The 17,516-nt window shown below is 40.3% G+C and overlaps 1 protein-coding gene and 1 long non-coding RNA gene across 12 annotated transcripts in view; one reads left to right on the forward strand and one right to left on the reverse strand.

The window, feature by feature from the left end:
• Positions 1-10,545, reverse strand: part of LOC104595471 (protein FAR1-RELATED SEQUENCE 4-like) — a 46,399-nt gene extending 35,854 nt beyond the window's left edge. For all 8 annotated transcript variants that reach the window (XM_088887612.1, XM_088887611.1, XM_088887608.1 and 5 more), the window contains exons 1-2: positions 10,282-10,545; positions 7,472-9,707 (exon numbers count right to left, since the gene is read on the reverse strand). In XM_088887612.1, the coding sequence (XP_088743738.1) occupies positions 7,472-9,658 (2,187 nt within the window). In that variant the 5' untranslated portion in view covers positions 9,659-9,707; positions 10,282-10,545. The remainder of the gene's footprint in view (positions 1-7,471; positions 9,708-10,281) is intronic.
• Positions 10,546-10,774: 229 nt separating this feature from the next.
• LOC104595470 (uncharacterized) lies at positions 10,775-12,526 on the forward strand. Of its 4 annotated transcripts, none has more exons than XR_734882.3 (4): positions 10,775-10,916; positions 11,004-11,153; positions 11,255-11,335; positions 11,472-12,526. It is a non-coding gene; the product is annotated as an uncharacterized LOC104595470 (long non-coding RNA). The 4 variants fall into 4 exon arrangements; XR_734881.3 differs by having other exon boundaries at positions 11,004-11,149; XR_734883.3 differs by having other exon boundaries at positions 11,004-11,149; positions 11,261-11,335.
• Positions 12,527-17,516: the final 4,990 nt, after the last annotated feature.

Genomic DNA, 17,516 nt, shown 5'->3' on the forward strand with positions numbered 1-17,516 from the left:
CAAAAAAGCAAGGTGGGCCAACCCCCTCTCGACTTGAATTTTCAAAATTCAATTTTGAACCAGAATCTGGGCCAGCCCCCAAACAAGCTTCATTTAATGGACCCATATCAGAAGCAAGTGCTGGGCCGAACCTCCCCCAAAGCCCACCTGTTAAGATCAAAAGAAGTTCTTCCAGGTCCAAGCCCACCTGAGACCCCATCTTCTCTCACCGAGCTGATGCCTGAAACTCCCCCAAGTTCAGGAAAACATAACATGGAGGTTTTTAGGCCTCCAACTCCAGAAGAAGAGCCAAGCTCATCCTCTCCACTCGAGGCAGACGAATCCGAATCTGAAGAAGAGGCAAGTCCCTACGAAACAGAGACTGAACCAGACCCCAGGGAGGTGGCGTTCTCAAGGGCCAAAGCTCTGTTTTCTGGAAAGGAAACATGGGGCAGCGTGGATATCCTCGAACAGACACTCCTCGTTCACCCTGAATATGGAACAAATTGTGAACCAGCAAGCCTAGAGAGAGATGGAAGATGAGAATCTAGCCTTCGAACCAGAGTTTCTTTTTCTCCCTCCCATACCTCGCCTATCTTTCATTCTTTGCCTTCTCCAAATCTGGGTTCTCATTTTACTTCTTCCCTTTGTGTTTCAGGTTTGAACGGAGACCTCTCCCAACCGTGCATTAACCCAAGAACCCACAAAAAGTCAGAGGAAAGGCAGTGCAGTTCTGATAGACACAGACGGGACAACAATCCGGGAAGAGAAGTTACCGAAATGGCCAGGAAATTGGGGATAAGCAAAGAAAAGGGACAGGACTCAAAAAAGGGGGAAGAAGCATATCAGAAGGCTGAATTTGTGACCATCGGCAAAAGGACCTCAAAAAGGGAGTTAAGCAGACTTCAATAGAGAATGTTAGATCAAAAAATAACAAGGCCTAGGGCAGTTAAGGGAAAATCAGCGATAGGAGCTCAATGAAATTATTAAGCTGGAATGTCAGAGGGTTGGGAGGCCAACTAAAAAGAAGTCTGGCAAAGGAAACCCTGAGAAGAGAAAAACCAGATATAGTCATCCTTCAAGAAACAAAAAAAAAAAAGAAGTGGATGAAGCTTCTGAGAGCATTTGGGGAATCCGTGGCAAGAAATGGGTCTTTCTTCTAGCTTTAGGTGCCTCAGGGGGAATTATCCTAGCATGGAGTGAAGAGGGGTTTCCGGTACTGAAATAGACAGAGGAGAGTACTCAATCTCTGTCATTTTCACCAATAAGTCTGATGGATTTAGTTGGATTCTGACAGGAGTGTATGGGCCTAATGCACCTTCAGACAGGTAAAGTTTTTGGGAGGAATTGGATGCTCTCCACGAGTTTGACGGAATCCCTTGGGTTCTAGGAGGTGATTTTAACATAACAAGGTTCCCTCAAGAAAACTACAACTAGAATCATGAGAGGATTCTCCAGTTTTATATCGAGGTACAACCTCTATGACCTTCCTCTCCACAATGGACAGTTCACTTGGTCAAACCTTCAAGAGAATCCAATAAGCTGCAGACTAGATAGGTTTCTGGTTTCCTCGGACTGGGCAAAGAAATTTCCAAATCTCCTCCAAGAAATCAGACCTCGCTGTACCTCAAACCACTGGCCTCTAGTGTTGAGAACAGATCTGGCTTTGAAAGGAAAACACCCATTCAGATTGGAGAAGATGTGGACTCATCACAAAGATTTCCTAAAAAATGTAGCTTTATGGTGGAAGGAATGTAAAGCCGAAGGCTGGGAAGGGTACAGATTGCTGCAAAAGCTGAAATTCTTGAAAAGAAAACTAAAGTACTCAGTGAAAGAAGAATTCAAATCATTCACAGAAGAAAAAAATGCCATCCTCACGGAGCTGGAAGAGTTAGACAAAAAAGAGCAATCAGGAGACCTGGATGGAGAAGGAAGAAGCAGGAGAGATGCTCTAAGGAGTTCGTGGGAAAAGGTAATCCGAAAAGAAGAAATTTTTTGGAGGCAAGGGTCAAGGGTCAGATGGTTACAGGAAGGAGACAACAACACAAAATTCTTCCACAGCTATGCATCGGGTAGGCGTAGAAAGAATCTCATCTCAAAAATTAAGGTGGAGCAGAGGGAAGTGGAAGATGTAGAGGAGATCACTGAGACTTTTCTAAACCACTTAAAATCTCTTTACTCCAAGGAAAGGGCTAGGTGCTTTAACTTAAGAAACTGGGAAGGGCCGACTCTAATAGAAGACAAGAGAATTTGGCTTGAAAGGGAATTTGAAGAGCAAGAAATTAGAGAAGCAGTCTTTGATATGGATGGAGATAGAGCACCTGGGCCCATTGGGTTCCCGATCTTCTTCTTTCAGATCTGTTGGGAAGTAGTAAGAGAGGACCTTCTGGAGGTCTTTAAAGAATTCCACTCCACGGGGGTGGTCAATAAAGGAATTAACTCCACTTTCATATGCCTCATTCCAAAGAAAAATGGTATCTTGAAAGTAAAAGACTACAGGCCAATAAGTTTAGTAGGGAGTGTGTACAAAATAATGGCAAAGGTGTTGGAAAAATGACTCAGAGAAGTCCTAAAAGGGTTGTTTTTTCAAACCCAGTTTGCTTTTGTGAAAGGAAGACAGATTGTAGATAGCATCCTAATTGCAAATGAAGTCGTAGAAGAGAGAAGGAAGAGTGGAAGGAAGGGCCTTCTAGTGAAACTAGACCTTGAAAAAGCTTATGATAAGGTTGATTGGGATTGCCTGCTCCAGATTCTAAACTTGAAGGGTTTTGGTTCAAAATGGCTGCAGTGGATGAAAGGCAGTATTAGTTATACCTGGTTCTCAATCATGATCAATGGAGAGCCTAAAGGTTATTTTAAGGCCAGCAGGGGTCTACGGCAGAGATGTCCCCTCTCCCCGTTCCTCTTTACAATGGTAATGGATGTTTCCAGCCAGCTTATGGAGAAAGCTAAAAACCTCAATTTGATCAAAGGTTTTGAGGTCGGAAGAGATGCCATAAATGTTTCCCACCTCCTCTTTGCCGATGATGTCATCTTATTCCTAGAAGCCAATTTGGAGAACATCTCAAATGTGAAAAGAGTGCTCCAGTGTTTTGAACTAGTATCAGGGCTGAAGGTAAATTACTCTAAGAGCAGCCTAGCAGCAATAAACCAAATTGAAGGGTACCTGATGGAAAGTTTCAAGGTGAATTGTCGAGTGGAAAATCTCCCCCTTTCTTATTTGGGCATGCCACTAGGAGGTAACCCAAAAAATTCAAGCTTTTGGGAACCTGTGGTGGAAAAGTGTGAAAAGAAGTTAGCTACTTGGAAAAACTACTACCTACCAAAAGGGGGTAGAATCACTCTTATTAAGGCCTCCCTTGCGAACATGCCTGTCTATTTCCTATCAGTATTTCAGATCCCTGCAAGAATCAAATCACAGGTCGAGAAAATCCAAAGAGATTTCCTTTGGGAAGGTGGAGGTGTCAAGAAAGGGCATCTAGTTAATTGGAATTAGGTCTGTAAACCAAAAGAGGCTGGAGGATTAGGAATCAGGCATTTAAAAGAGAAAAACAATGCCCTTCTCGGAAAATGGCTGTGGAGATTCCCCATGGAATCAAATTCTCTCTGAGCAACTATCATCACCAGCAAGTATGGATTAAATGCAAATGGTTGGGACTGCAATCTCCGATCAAACCGATCAGCTCTCTCTAATCCCTGGAAAGGTATTTCTGCTATTCACAACCTCTTTCTTTCTTTCATTAGATACAAGGTGGGTAACAGTAATAGAACAAAATTCTGGACAGATTTGTGGTGGAGCAACTCCACATTAGCAGATCTGTATCCCAGGCTCTACAACCTTACTATAAATAAGGGTGCAACCATCTCCCAGTGCCTTCCCATATCCAGCAATGAAAGAAACCTAAACCTGAACCTCAAAAGACCCTTAAGGGATCTGGAGATCAGTGAGCTAACTGAACTCCTTTCTCTTAGTGAAGCCTGCATCTCCCCAAATTCCCAAGATTCCCGAGTCTGGAAACCCCACCCTGGAGGTGAGTTCTCGTTCAAGTCTTTCTTCGAAGCTCTGGTTGCAGATACTCGAGACAGTGATTTCCCTCACAAGAAGATCTGGTGCAAGGTTATACCCTCAAGAGTGAGTTTCTTTCTTTGGGAGGCTTGTCTGCAGCGAGTGAACACCTGTGAGTTACTGCAGAAGAAAAATCTTGGAAGACTTTACATCTCCCCTCACGCCTGTACCCTATGCTTATGTGAAGGAGAGACAACAGACCACCTCTTCATACACTGCCAGGTAGCTAGCAGCATCTGGAACTTCTTTCTTCAGTTAGTCGGCTTCAGTTGGGTGGCTCCTAAGCATCTGCAGGATCTGATTTCTCAGTGGCAAGGAATAGGTCTGAGCAAGAGAGGTAAGACCTATTGGCTGATAATACTGCACACTGTTCTTTGGGGAATTTGGGAGGAAAGAAACAACCGGCTGTTTGAAAATATGTCCAAATCTAAAGGTGAACTGATCAACCACTACTGCAACTTGTGGGCCTCTAGTTCAGAGGAGTTCACAGGAGTTAGTATCAATGATCTCAGCAGAAACATATATAAATTCCCGGTTTCTTCCCCTCCTACCCCACTCTCTACCAGAGCTCCTTTAGTTAGAAGGGAAGGAATCTGGACTCTCAGCTTTGATGGAAGTGCTTATGGTAACCCCAGAGCTGCTGGCATTGGAGGAATTCTAAGAGATGAGAATGGCCACACATGCTGGGTTTATAGTGGTCCGATTGGGATAGCTGACTCAACAAAAGCAGAAGTGTTAGCAGCTCTAACAGGGATTCGCCTAGTCAGCAAACTGGGTATCCAAAGCTTCTCAATTGAAGGTGACTCAGCCAATACTATAAGATGGTTGGAACAACAGGAAACTGGACCTTGGAGACTTAGTCACTTCCTATCAGAGGCAAGGGACCTTCCTCCTGGCTCCTTTGAATGTTTCTCTAACCTGGATCCCAAGGGAACTAAATGTAATGGCAGATGGTCTAGCAAAATTAGGAGTTATTCTAGAGACTCTGTACTGTGATTCCTGTCCTCCTGTGTAATTCTCAGGGGTCTAGCCCCTCTTTTGTATTTGTACACACTCTTGTGTACCTCTCCTTTCATCAATAAAATTGTTAACTTTTCTCAAAAAAAAGACTGGGAAGAACCTCTATTGAATATGAGAATATCAAACCTATTCTTAGTGAATGTTATGAGGCTTGTTGAAGTTATAGCTTAACTATTTGTTATGAGCACATGTTCAAAGAAGCAAATTGGGCCGTGGACTGGTTAGCAAGGTTTGGGCATTCATGCAGAGCGGCCAATTTGTTTCTTGATAATAACTTGTTTTAGTTTATTTGTCTTTAAGATTCGTGGGGAAGAGTTACCCCCTGTATTGTGCAATTTGTCCTCTCATTCCCATGTTATCAAAGAGAGAGAGAGAGAGAGAGAAAGAGAGAGCAAGAACAAGAGAGAAAGAGAGAGAGAGAGAGAGAAAACAGTTCCAAAATCTTCACCCAATGAGGGACTCTTAGTGTGATGGCTTCAATCAAAACCTCCCTACTCTTTTCTTTTTCTTCAAATATTCTTGCATTTCTTTCTTTCCACAACATCCATACAATTGCAGCTCTTATACACTTCCACATCATTCTACCCCTTTTCTTTGAGCATCTGACCACAGAGGAGTCAAACAATCTATCCAAGCTAACAAAATGATCCCATCTACAACCAAAAAGTGCAAAAAACCAATTCCAAATACAACAAGCCAATGGAGAGAATATTAATAGGTGGTATGTAGTCTCAAAATTCAATTTGCACATGATAAACTAGTTAGGAGATAAAGGCCAGCTAGGTCTCCCTTTTTTTTTAACATGTCATAGGTGTTGATACTTCCATGGAAAATTTCCCAACAAAAAGCACTAACTTTTGGGGGAATAAGTGCACACCAGACTTCCTTCATAGGAAAGGACCTATAGGGCAGACTGACCCTAACCAACATATTAAAAAAGGAACCACAAGAAAACCTGCCCTGAAAATTAGGAACCTAAGTTTGTTTATCCAACAAATTCAAGAAAACTAGAAAAAGGGACTAGTTGAAACTCTCTCAGATTTCTCCTAAAACCTAAATTCTAATCAAAACCAAGGGATGAACAAGGTAGAACTTAGAGATTGGTTTATTTTTAAGATTAGAGATGGCATAGAGAGAGAGAAAGAGAGGGAAACACATCTTTTAATGGGGACTCCTCAAGCCAGAGATCTTCCAGGAATTTGATCTTGTTTCCAGAGGGAAGGTCATACCTGATGTGATTAAGAAACAAGGGAACACTACCGTGGATTGGCTTCCAGGGAGAAGGGTAGCTCTAAGAGTCCACGGATGCTCACCACGACTTTATGCCAAAGCTTTTCAAACTCCCCTATAAACCCTCCAAAACCATTTCCTAAGAAGAGCTAAATTCTTCTTAGTAATATTACCTATCCTCAGTGTCCCATCCACCTTCATTTCACTCACTGACTTCCATCTAGCCTAATGATACTCCTTTCCTTCCCTAGATTCCTATAGGAAATGCCTCTCTAGCAACTGTTTGAGGCATCTTAAACACAAAGAAGTAATAAACATGAAGATTAGCTAAGGTGGATTTAACCAATGTTATCCTTCCCCCAAGTGAGATAGAATTGCTTTTCCACATCGCCAATCTTTTCTCTATTTTCTCAACCACTGAAGTCCAAAAACTAACAGTTTTAGAGTTGGCTCCCAAGGGGAGACCTTAATTCCCCCTCCTTGACATTTGGAGAATGGTGGCTGAATCTTCAACCATGAAAACTATTACAGCGGCACAATGGGACAAACCACCAAGATGAATTTTGATGCATACAACCATGGTTAATCCAGGCCAATCTGGTGTAGGGGGGTATTAAGGGATAACCGGATAAGGTAGGGTATATACTAGCATTGTATTTTCAGGAATAGGCCAAATAGTTCTTTTTTTTTTAATCTGGCTCTCTTTTTATATCTATGCACACAGAATACACAGAGTCAAAGTTGTGCAGATCTGAATTGGGCACTGCACAGCTCGTTGTTGTGCAGAACTTGGATTGCTTTTTCAGTAGTACAATACTTTACCTTCTTTCTCGATATATATTTATACATATACTAGCACAAAATTTTGGGCTGTGCTGGAAGGAGTATGAAGGGTTGTAAAAGGTTTACACGGGGACTAGGGGAGAGTTATAAATGGTTTACCAAGGATCCTATACAAGATGATTAACCGAGGTTACCACCTCTGAGGAACTAGCTATTGATGCACGAAAGCATCCTGTAACACCTTTTTCATTACCATATTAATAAAATTCAGAACTGTTACTCATAAAAAAAACTAGATTACAAAAACAACTATAAATAACTAGATTATATGCATGGATTGAAAAACATAAAAGCCAGATTGTGTCAACTTTCTATAATTAAAATTCAACTAACCTTTCTTTTTTTGGGGGGTTGCTTTGTTGCAGCTGGCTTTTTGTTATTTGTATTTCTCCTCTTTCCTTGCTTTTCCACTACAGGCATAGTGGGTGCTGCAGCATTAACAGAGTTATGCATGTTTTCACATTGCCTCAGAAGTTCTTCAACTCTAAGAACTATAAGATTGTAGCTCTCTAGAGATATTGATCCATATTCACCCAATTTGAGAGCCCGTTGGCATATGTCATTGTACCGTTGCTCTGTATATTGCACCTCCCCTGATCTTTGATTCATAACTTGCCAATTTTTTGCATCCTTTGTCCATCGCTTCAATATATAGTGGGATGGGATTTCAGAAACAGCTGAAGTGTGGAGAACAACCATCATATGTCTGCAAAGAAAGCCATTATATTCAAAACAATGGCATAAGCATGAAATCTCTGATTTTGTCTCATCCCATGCCACAATGAAGTCCTGCTGCACTCCAAAATCTTCAACCCTAAACACTGTAGTAGTCCCATCTTCTTTGTCTTTTCTTACTTGGCATGAAACTATTCCCAAAACTTCAACTTGAAATTTCTTGAATATTTCATGAGTGTAGATTGTTGACATTTGTTTCTCATAAGGTGAATAAGACTTCAATGCTGGTGTCCCATGCCATGAATCAGATTCTGCTTTGGATTCTTTCTCATATCTATCACGGAGGGCAACTCTGCATTGTTCAACGAACTCTATCAAGCTTGTTTCCTTGTACATGAACTTGTCGAAATAAGAGATTATGCTTTCAGATCGCTGAGTAGTGGAAATCCCAGCAAAAAAATTATCTCTCATGAAAGTTGGCACCCATTGTTTTCGGTCTTCATATAATGATTTAAGCCATTCATCTCCACTAAGTTCAAAAATGTGGACCATTTTGGACCATTGGTCTTCAAATTCTTCCTCTGTCCATGACCTATAAATGCATTTGTCAAATTCCACCATAAAGTTTCCATGCTTTTTAGTTGCATGACCAAGCTTCTCAGGTATCTTGTTTAAAATATGCCACAAACAAAATCGATGACGGACATTAGAAAAAACCTGTGCAATAGCTGCTTTTATAGCTTCATTTTGGTCAGTAACTATTGTTTTTGGAGCTATTCCACCCATTGCCCTAAGCCATGTCTGCATTAACCAAACAAATGTTTGTGTAGTCATATCTGCGAGCAAAGCACATCCAAGCACCGTGCACTGGAAATGATGATTTACTCCAATAATAGGTACAAATGGTATTTTATATCCATTGGTGAGATATGTTGTATCAAATGATACTACATCACCAAAATGAACATAATCTTGTCGACCTTTAGCATCAACCCAGAATGCATTTCTTAGATGCTGTTCATCATTCAAATCAATTGCATAGAAGAAGTTTGGATTCTCATTTTGCATATGAATGAAGTAATTGAGCATAGCTTGTGTATCCTCTGTGTCTATAGCCAGATGTCCTTCCTTATCAAAACTACTTCTCATGTCCTTTTCTACATTGCTCTTGTTAATTGGACTTATACTCCTGAAGTTTTCAAAAAAACGCAATTGGGTTAGCAAAAGCTCATGGTTATGCTCATCGTTGAATTTATTTATTACCCATTTTCCATGTTTCCTCTTGGTTACATGCATGCATGCCTCACAACCTATCTTATAACAAGGGCGTGGTTTACTGACACCAGCTGAGTTTCGCTTTATCCCTTGTCTAGAGCATGCAAAAGTGGCATGGGTGAATTCCCCACTTGATTTTGAACGTGAGCTGTTTTTCTTTATGGTGTTAAATCCTGCAATCCTAGCATATTCTCTATAAAAGGAATATGCTTCCTCAAGTGATTCAAATTCCATTCCTTTAGATGGCTTGAAGTGCATAATCCCTTTTGGAACATCTGCACTCCTTTCATCTTCACCATGAACCTTTTCATCATTTGTCATACTTTCACCCACATCCTGCCCAACATCTTCAAATGCATGAACTTCTCCATCATTTATCATACTTTCACCCACATTCTGCCCATCTTTACTTGCATGAACTTCTTCATCATTTGTCGTGACTTCGCCCAGATTTTGCCCAACAGTTTCAGTTGTGTGAACCTCCCCATCATTTGTCATGCTTTCTCCCACATACTGCCCAATGTCTTCAGTTCCATGTTCGTCAACATCTGCATCAGGATCTACTTCCATTATGAGAATCTCAAATTTCCCCTTCTTTTGTCTGTTTACCTGCAACTTACTTTTTTCATGGAAAAGAATGTGAAATTAAAAATATAAGTTATGCCAACGGTTAAAAACGAAATGCATTTCAATGTAAAAAAATTAGAACTTATTAAGAAACTAGCAATTTGAAGCAAACCCAAGTCAACGCCCACGGAGAGGGGTTTTTGAATTACCAAACTGAAATTAAATAAGCAACCTACATAATCTCAAGTTTAAACAAAGTAGGCAACACACACGCACACACTCTTATGCAAAAAGTTATACTCAAATTCTTAACAATTAAAGAAGAAAAACCAGAATAAAGCTTCAACTTTTCCCTATTACAACATCTAATACAAAGACCTTTCAACATCAAAAAGAGGTGCATAACGATATCTATAGCACAACTAGATCTAAGAAGAAATTAATCAATCAAGACGCCAAATATATCTAAGTTTTAAGCTCTAAAGAACAAGTAACTGATTTTACTGAGTCATAATCAACCTCTCAACACCAACTCTTAAGGACATAAACGATGAACTTAATACATACAAATTTTAAATGGGAATAGAAGTAGGGATAAAGAACAAGTAGGAAAAATGGAAACTTACTATCACGAAGATCAACAACCAGAAAATGAATTAAGATTTATCCCGAGTCCGCTAGCCAAATCGTAAGAAGAAAGGGCAAGATTACAGAAAAGTTTTAGATCCAGGCCAGCGAATCACCAGAAACAGATCATTTATTTCAACTCAATAACTTGAGCTAACGTCCACAGCTATTCAATTTGAGTAAAGCACAGAGGGAAAGAATGAAGGAAGAAGACGTTGAGCAGGGGAAACGAGGCAGGTAATGAAAGAAAAAAAAAAGGCGCTAATTTGTTTCCTTTTTCAGCTGTCTTTAATCTAACAGCTCCGAGCACTGCTAGCCATACGGTTCCCGTATGGTACGGTAGCCTTAAATAAGACGCCAAAAGACAAAGCTTAAACAGCCCAAACCAGCTTTGTTGTTTTGTGATTAGGGTTACCGTAGACAAACCGTATGGCTAGCATTTCTCATAAACTCTTTTAAATGGTTGTTGCATTTTAAGGCCGTCGACGGTGGTCTCGACCCTCTCTCTCTCTCTCTCTGGGCTCCTTCCGGTGGCCGGTGTGTGAGGGTAGTTAATGGCTGAGACTCAGAGAGTTCATCTTCGCTGAAACATGTGAGTGACATTAAATAAACAAATAAATAAAGTGGGCAACAGGTACAGCCAGTTTAACATTTCTTTTATTTTTCTTTTTTCTCTTTATCCCTTTTCTCTTTCTCGCTCTTCATGAATCCTCTCTCGCAGACCCACTTCGACGTCTGAAGGGCACTTGACCGGTTGAGCCTAGACGTGATTAATTTTCAGAATTCAGACCCATCTTGGTTATCAATTTGAAATGTCACAAAAGCAGTGTGCGTGGTCAACCAAAGCTCTAGAAGCTCTGGAAGCTGGTGGGTATGTCTTTCTTTTTCTGTTTTTCTTTCTAGTATTATTAGTATTGCCATTTTAGTTTACTGTATTTGCGTTTATTCTATTATTTGGGTTTAAATTTGAAGTTACAGAGAGATCATCTTGATGCCTCTGGTAGCTCTCCCAAGTTCCAATTTTCTTAATATAGCAACAAGCAACATTTGCAGGTAGGAGTTGTTTAATTAATGTTATATTTACATTTTAATTATTTTCTTTGAAAAAGTTTCATCTGCATACCCCAATAAGTGTGAAGATGTATCCCCATGTCCCACCACTAATCAGTCGATCACACACTGTGACCAGAGACGATGATGGTGCCAGCTTCTGAGAACATGGATGAAGCTACTGGGACTATAGTTAAAATCACGACAAAATAGAAGATGATTGTCGGTGGCTAAAGGAGGCATTCTCCTTGATTAGGCATTGTCTAATCCCGTTGTTACCGTTCGAAGAGATAGTAATTTGGAGTTTATATACTTGAGAAAATGGCTAGGCAGCCACAGAACTTGATCCTGTTGAGTCAAGAAGTTCTGGTTCAAAAGCATGACCGAACAAGGATCTACATGCTACAGTTTGATGTGCAACAGCCACGACGTTGCAGACAGATTGTATCCACAAAGAGATAATCATAAAATTCTAGCTTGAAAATGCAAATTGACTAGCTTTTCCATATTGAGACTTGAGATGCTGCCCCTTGGAGCATACTTGGTAGGACACAAGGATGTGACAAAAACTGCTTTTCACTTTTGCTTGCTGATCTCTAACGGTTTTAGAACACAAGTTAGTTTTCTTTATTCTTATCCTCCCAAGTTGAATTTGTCTTCATAGTCTCAAGATAATGAATCTCGATGCATCTTCTGTTTTCGGATGAGTTATTGACCCATCAATTCTTTTCCTACCGTCCAAAGCATTTAAAGTTGTTCATGAGAAGTTGTTTGAGTTCTTTGATGTTTCTTCTCCTAGCCTAAAGAGCTTGAGGTGGTAATACCAATTTATATTGGTGTTGTATGAAACTTTCTTCCCAAATATTCATTTAGACCATTCATTAAAGATTATGTCCTCTCTGTCTCTGGTTGATGCATACATTGGCTTGCAAACTTGTTATCATGATTTGAGAAGGCACAACAACAACAACAACAAACTATATTGAGCTGAATTGTAATTTCGATTATGTAATTGAGGTTGCATCTCACGCCTCTCCTTGGGAAGCCTTCATTGTATACTTTTCTGCTTATTGATTATTTAATAAGCCTTCTATTACTTATCAAAAAAAAAAAAAAAAGACACGAGAACAAATATGTTTTGTGCCTGTAAGTTTCTTTGAGGGCTTTGTAATGCAAAAAATGTCTTTCCGTTTCATCTATTCTCTTGGCAGCCATTTGTTGAGAAAGTTTTCTGGTATTTCTTATATTTGGCTTCTATACTTTTTTTGGGAGACCTTTGATGCTACCATTTTCCACACAGATTCTCTCCCTAGTGCAGAATCTATTTGGTCATTTGCTTAAATTTATAATATCTGAAGCTGACTGCAGGTGGTAACAAAGACCATCTTCTAGTAATATATAATGAGCTAAAAATATATGATGTAATCAAAGTTCTTGACACTTGGGTACTTTTTTGGTTTTTCTGAGGCACTAACTTTACATGGTTAAGCACTCCATGAAGTTCCTAGTTATAACCAGTCCATATCACCATTGGCTGCATGAATCCAAGGATCAAGAATGCTGAGCAAAATGCTTTTAGTTTGTTCACTTCATCAGCTCAACAAGGTAGACTTCAATGGCTCGAGAAAGGTAGTCAGAATGAACTTGAACTAGTGAAATTTGTTTGCTGAAAAATGTATTCCAAGAAGAATTTTTGAAAATGCTAGGGTCTGGGAACATATAACTATTGTTGCTTCTCCAAACTTGTCTGAAGCTTCAGAGAAGCAAATGGAGGTTCACTAGAAGCTAGTAATTTTTTCCAAAGCCTCAGATTGTGTAATTGAGTTGGATGTCTCAGGAAGTCAACTTGATTACACTTGGCTGCACTTTTTTTTTATTGATGATGATATTACCCAAAGTCTCACTTAGTACCACATTGGAGATGATCAAACTAGTTGGAAGAATGCATGAATGCAGCTATAGATACTGCTGCTTGTTTTTCGAGTATGTAATTGTTAAATTTATAATTTGAATTGTTGGAGGTTTTATTTCCTTTAGCACGGCATGAGATACAAGAAACATCTTCCCTTGTGGGTCGTCTGAAATTGTTTTACCAGAGTCTTGAATACTCTTGATCAGGCTCAAGCTGTTGGATTGGGACATTTAGTACTGGGTGACTGATATAGGATGGAATGAGGCAGTACCACCAGACTTTGTAGCTCTTGGCGCTTTAGCATATGAAGCCTAGGAAGAAGCACCCTTTTTTCGCACTTAATTCCCCCTCCCAACACATATGGAGCAGTGCATCTCCATATAGGATTTTAGGTTCAAAGAAGTTGTGGATATGAGAGAGAGAGAGATCATAGTTTTGAATTTTAATGAGTAGTGAGTACCAAATATGCTATGTGAGAAAGGACAGAACTTAATAAAATCTTCACAAGATCAACAAGTCCGGGTCGGCTCCTCACACCGACCTCATAGCATGTGTTGGTCATCGGGAACATCTTCTGTACCTGTATTTAATATTCATGGGGAGATATTCCCAATACATGGTGGGATGTGGTTGTGAGGTCGATGTGAAAAGTGCTGAGGAACAGATCTTGTACTTGTATTTAATTTTTATGGAGAGATATTCTCAATACATGGTGGGATGTGGTTGTGAGGTCGGTGTGAGGAGCAGATTTCAATTCAAGATGAATCCGGAAATAGATTAATGAAAATGCACATGCATTCAATCGTAAGAGTGGAAGAAAGGTAACGTAACGTTAACCCATGGCCCATGGTTTGAGTGGTGATGGCACCCCAAAACATGTTTACAAAACGAAATTACCCTTTACCCTCACAAAACTCCCAAGCGGTGAATGAGGTGATCCCCACCTTGCCAGCCGTGTTTGGTGAAAACTCCGGAAATAAAGCCCAAAATAGCTGTTTTCAGCCAGAAGTAGGGCTCTCCAAAGCAGCTCAATCAACCTTTTGGGAATGCTTTCCCATGGCAGCTCTTGACTATACAAGGTGGGCCCCACCCTGACGGCTTATAAGCATTTTCTTTTTTTTTGTGTGTGTGAAAGAAAAGAAAAACAGAAAGTTCTAATTTACTGTCGACCAAAGCTTCAGCCCTTCCAATATCAAATGGGCCCTGAATGTGTTCTTTCTAGTGTTAAAAGTTGTTTCTTACTTTTCTTACGACATTGTTTTCCTTGGTATGCATTTTGTCGGATTACGTTTTTTCGTCAGTGTTTATAGAGAACATGGAATAATTTTACTCAAATAACCTAGGGGCTGTTTACCTAAAAAAAAAAGAAAAGAAAAGAAAAAAACAGCCTTGATAACAGCTGAAGTAGCTGAACTGAATAATTTTAAATTATGTCTTCTAGTGAATAAGTTGTTAAGTAGGTTTTGAAATCTTTAATGACCATAACTGAAGTTGGGTTGATTAATATGCACTTCAAATTTTATTCACTAAAAGACAAAGCAATAAGTCATTTCATTTCAATTCAAGGTTTAAAATATTGATACAGGGCGATATGCCGGTAGGGCATATCGGTACTTTTTTGTTTTTTTTTTTTTTGAATCTGATTCCAAGGGGCTGGTTTAATGTCAGTCTACCTCATGAACCACTCGCCAATCCGAAACACCCCCCTGTAGGGGAGTATCAGGAAGGCCCCGATACAATACATATCGGCAAATATGGGCTGATACATGACGAAATTTTAAACCTTGGTTCAACGGCTCAATCCAGTATTTTAAAACCTGGCCTTGGGGCTGAACCACTTTTTACTTCAGGTCAATGGGTCAGAAATTCCACTGTCCATGAATGGGTCAAATTGGTTGATGATTCAACCATTTGCATTGATGAATCTTTAACCGTGTCAGTAATTTTTTGTGCAATGTAACAGTTAAAAATTGACCAAAACTGGGGCTGTGAACTTATTCCCCATTTGGGAGTACTTATTTTTAGGCACTTGTTGGAAAAAGTACTTATTTTAGGCCAGGACCACACCAATAAGCACTTGCATGCATTAAGGAAATAAATCCAAATAAGTGCTTTTATAGAAAACATGCCCGTTTTGAATACGTTCAAAATTTTGACTTTTTTCAAACACTTTTTGAAAAAGTGTTTATTTCATTTATGGCCTGTCTTGACCCACCATGTAATTTTCAAAATACCTATACTATCCCTGTTAAAAAAAGTGTTTTTTTATCACACACTCATAAGTGCTTATTAGGATAAACATACACTTATCCTATAAGCATTTTTTCTTTAGGCTTAATTTGGAAGGAATACAAACGCAAATATGTAGTGCAAAACCTTATATTTTGTATTATTTTCTATATATTTGCACTGTACTTATTTGTATTTGTACTCTTTCCAAACTAAGCCTTAGTATTTGATGAAAGCAGCAGGATCCGAATCCCCATCTTCGCTAGAACGAACCAGTAAACATACATGCTGAGCCACCCCTCAGTTGGCACCTTATAAGCACTTATTTAAGCCCCCGTTTGAGAGTATTTATTGGATAAATAAATCCTATAAGCACTTATTTATCCAATAAACAGTCCCAAACGGGGCTTAAATAATGACAACCATACACTTCACCGGCTTCAAAAATAAATAAACACTTCACATACTTCGGCATAATAAATTTAAAACGGTGCACAAATGATATTTTGTAAAAACATAACTCTTTATCTATGAAAACGAAGTTACACTGATCAATACAAACCAAATATGAGCTCAAATTGTAATACAACACTGGACTTGTAGCCAAGCAAAGGCCAGAACCCAGAAGTACATCAACTTCTATTAACAAAGAAGACAGAACGTCCCAAACAGAATCACTCCAAACTTAGACAAGAGATTTCATAAAAGCAGCTACAGAAAGTCAGCAATGGCATACACGTACAGGAGGCAAAGTCACAGAGAAGGAATGCCTCCTTATTACCATATTCTAAGGATCATGACTACAATGAATGCTAGCTAACATGCAAACTTTAAGGGCCAAAGGTGGGATGGGGGTGGGGAGGGACGGGTCACGGACTCACGGGTGAGGAGGGGTAGGAATGGTGGGCAATGTGGGCTTGGGCAATTCTGGCAGTTTTGGCACCTCGGGCTTAGGCAAAGTTGGGATTTCGGGTTTTGGCAAGGTCGGGACATGTGGAACAGGTGGCAACTCGGGCTTAGGCAGAGTTGGCACTTCTGGTTTGGGCAAAGTGGGAACATGTGGTACAGGTGGCGACTCAGGCTTAGGCAGAGCTGGCACTTCTGGTTTGGGCAAAATGGGAACATGTGGTACAGGTGGCAACTCAGGCTTAGGCAGAGCTGGCACTTCTGGTTTGGGCAAAGTGGGAACATGTGGTACAGGTGGCAACTCAGGCTTAGGCAGAGTTGGCACTTCTGGTTTGGGCAAAGTGGGAACATGTGGTACAGGTGGCAACTCAGGCTTGGGCAAGGTTGGAACATGGGGTACAGGTGGCAACTCCGGCTTGGGCAAGGTCGGGACATGGGGCACAGGTGGCAACTCGGGCTTGGGCAAAGTTGGCACCTCTGGTTTGGGCAAGGCCGGCACATGGGGCAGTGGTGGCAATTCAGGCTTTGGCAAGGTAGGCACTTCAGGTTTGGGCAAAGTAGGAGGATGGGGCAATTCGGGCTTAGGCAAAGGTGGTGGTAGTTCAGGCTTAGGCAGTGTTGGGACAGTAGCCTCTAGAAGATGGCGAGCCGCGAGGACTACATCCCCGGCCATGAGTGACAAACTGATGAACAGCAGAACGAACTGAAGGCTTTGGGAGCCAGAGGGAGACGCCATGATTAGTTGATAGCAAGGTCTTGAAGTTGAAAGCACTTCCGGTGATTACTCAAGTCACTAGGGGTTGTGAAGCTCTTGCACCAGTTCTTGGCTTTTATAGGGCGAAATGTGGGAGGGAGCTAGGCTTCTTTAGAGAGTAATTATAATAATATAAAGCTTATGAGTTGTCCTTTGCGTGTTTGTTTAAAGGTTTGTATGAGTAGTGAGCGATTGGTCTTTGGAGAGGTTGGTGATTTCTGATGTTAGTTCACCATCCAATGATCGATGATTTTTCTTCCATGCTTCCAAAAATGTCATGGTGTTAGCTGAACAGATATTGCTTACAGAACTTAATGTGGTTGTTGACTGTAATGCCATGATCATGAAGCTGGATGACTCTGATCCGTACTATAACAAAAGTC

This window comes from Nelumbo nucifera, chromosome 5, assembly GCF_055504915.1.
Source record: "Nelumbo nucifera cultivar China Antique chromosome 5, China Antique-T2T, whole genome shotgun sequence".
Taxonomy (NCBI): Eukaryota; Viridiplantae; Streptophyta; class Magnoliopsida; order Proteales; family Nelumbonaceae; genus Nelumbo; species Nelumbo nucifera.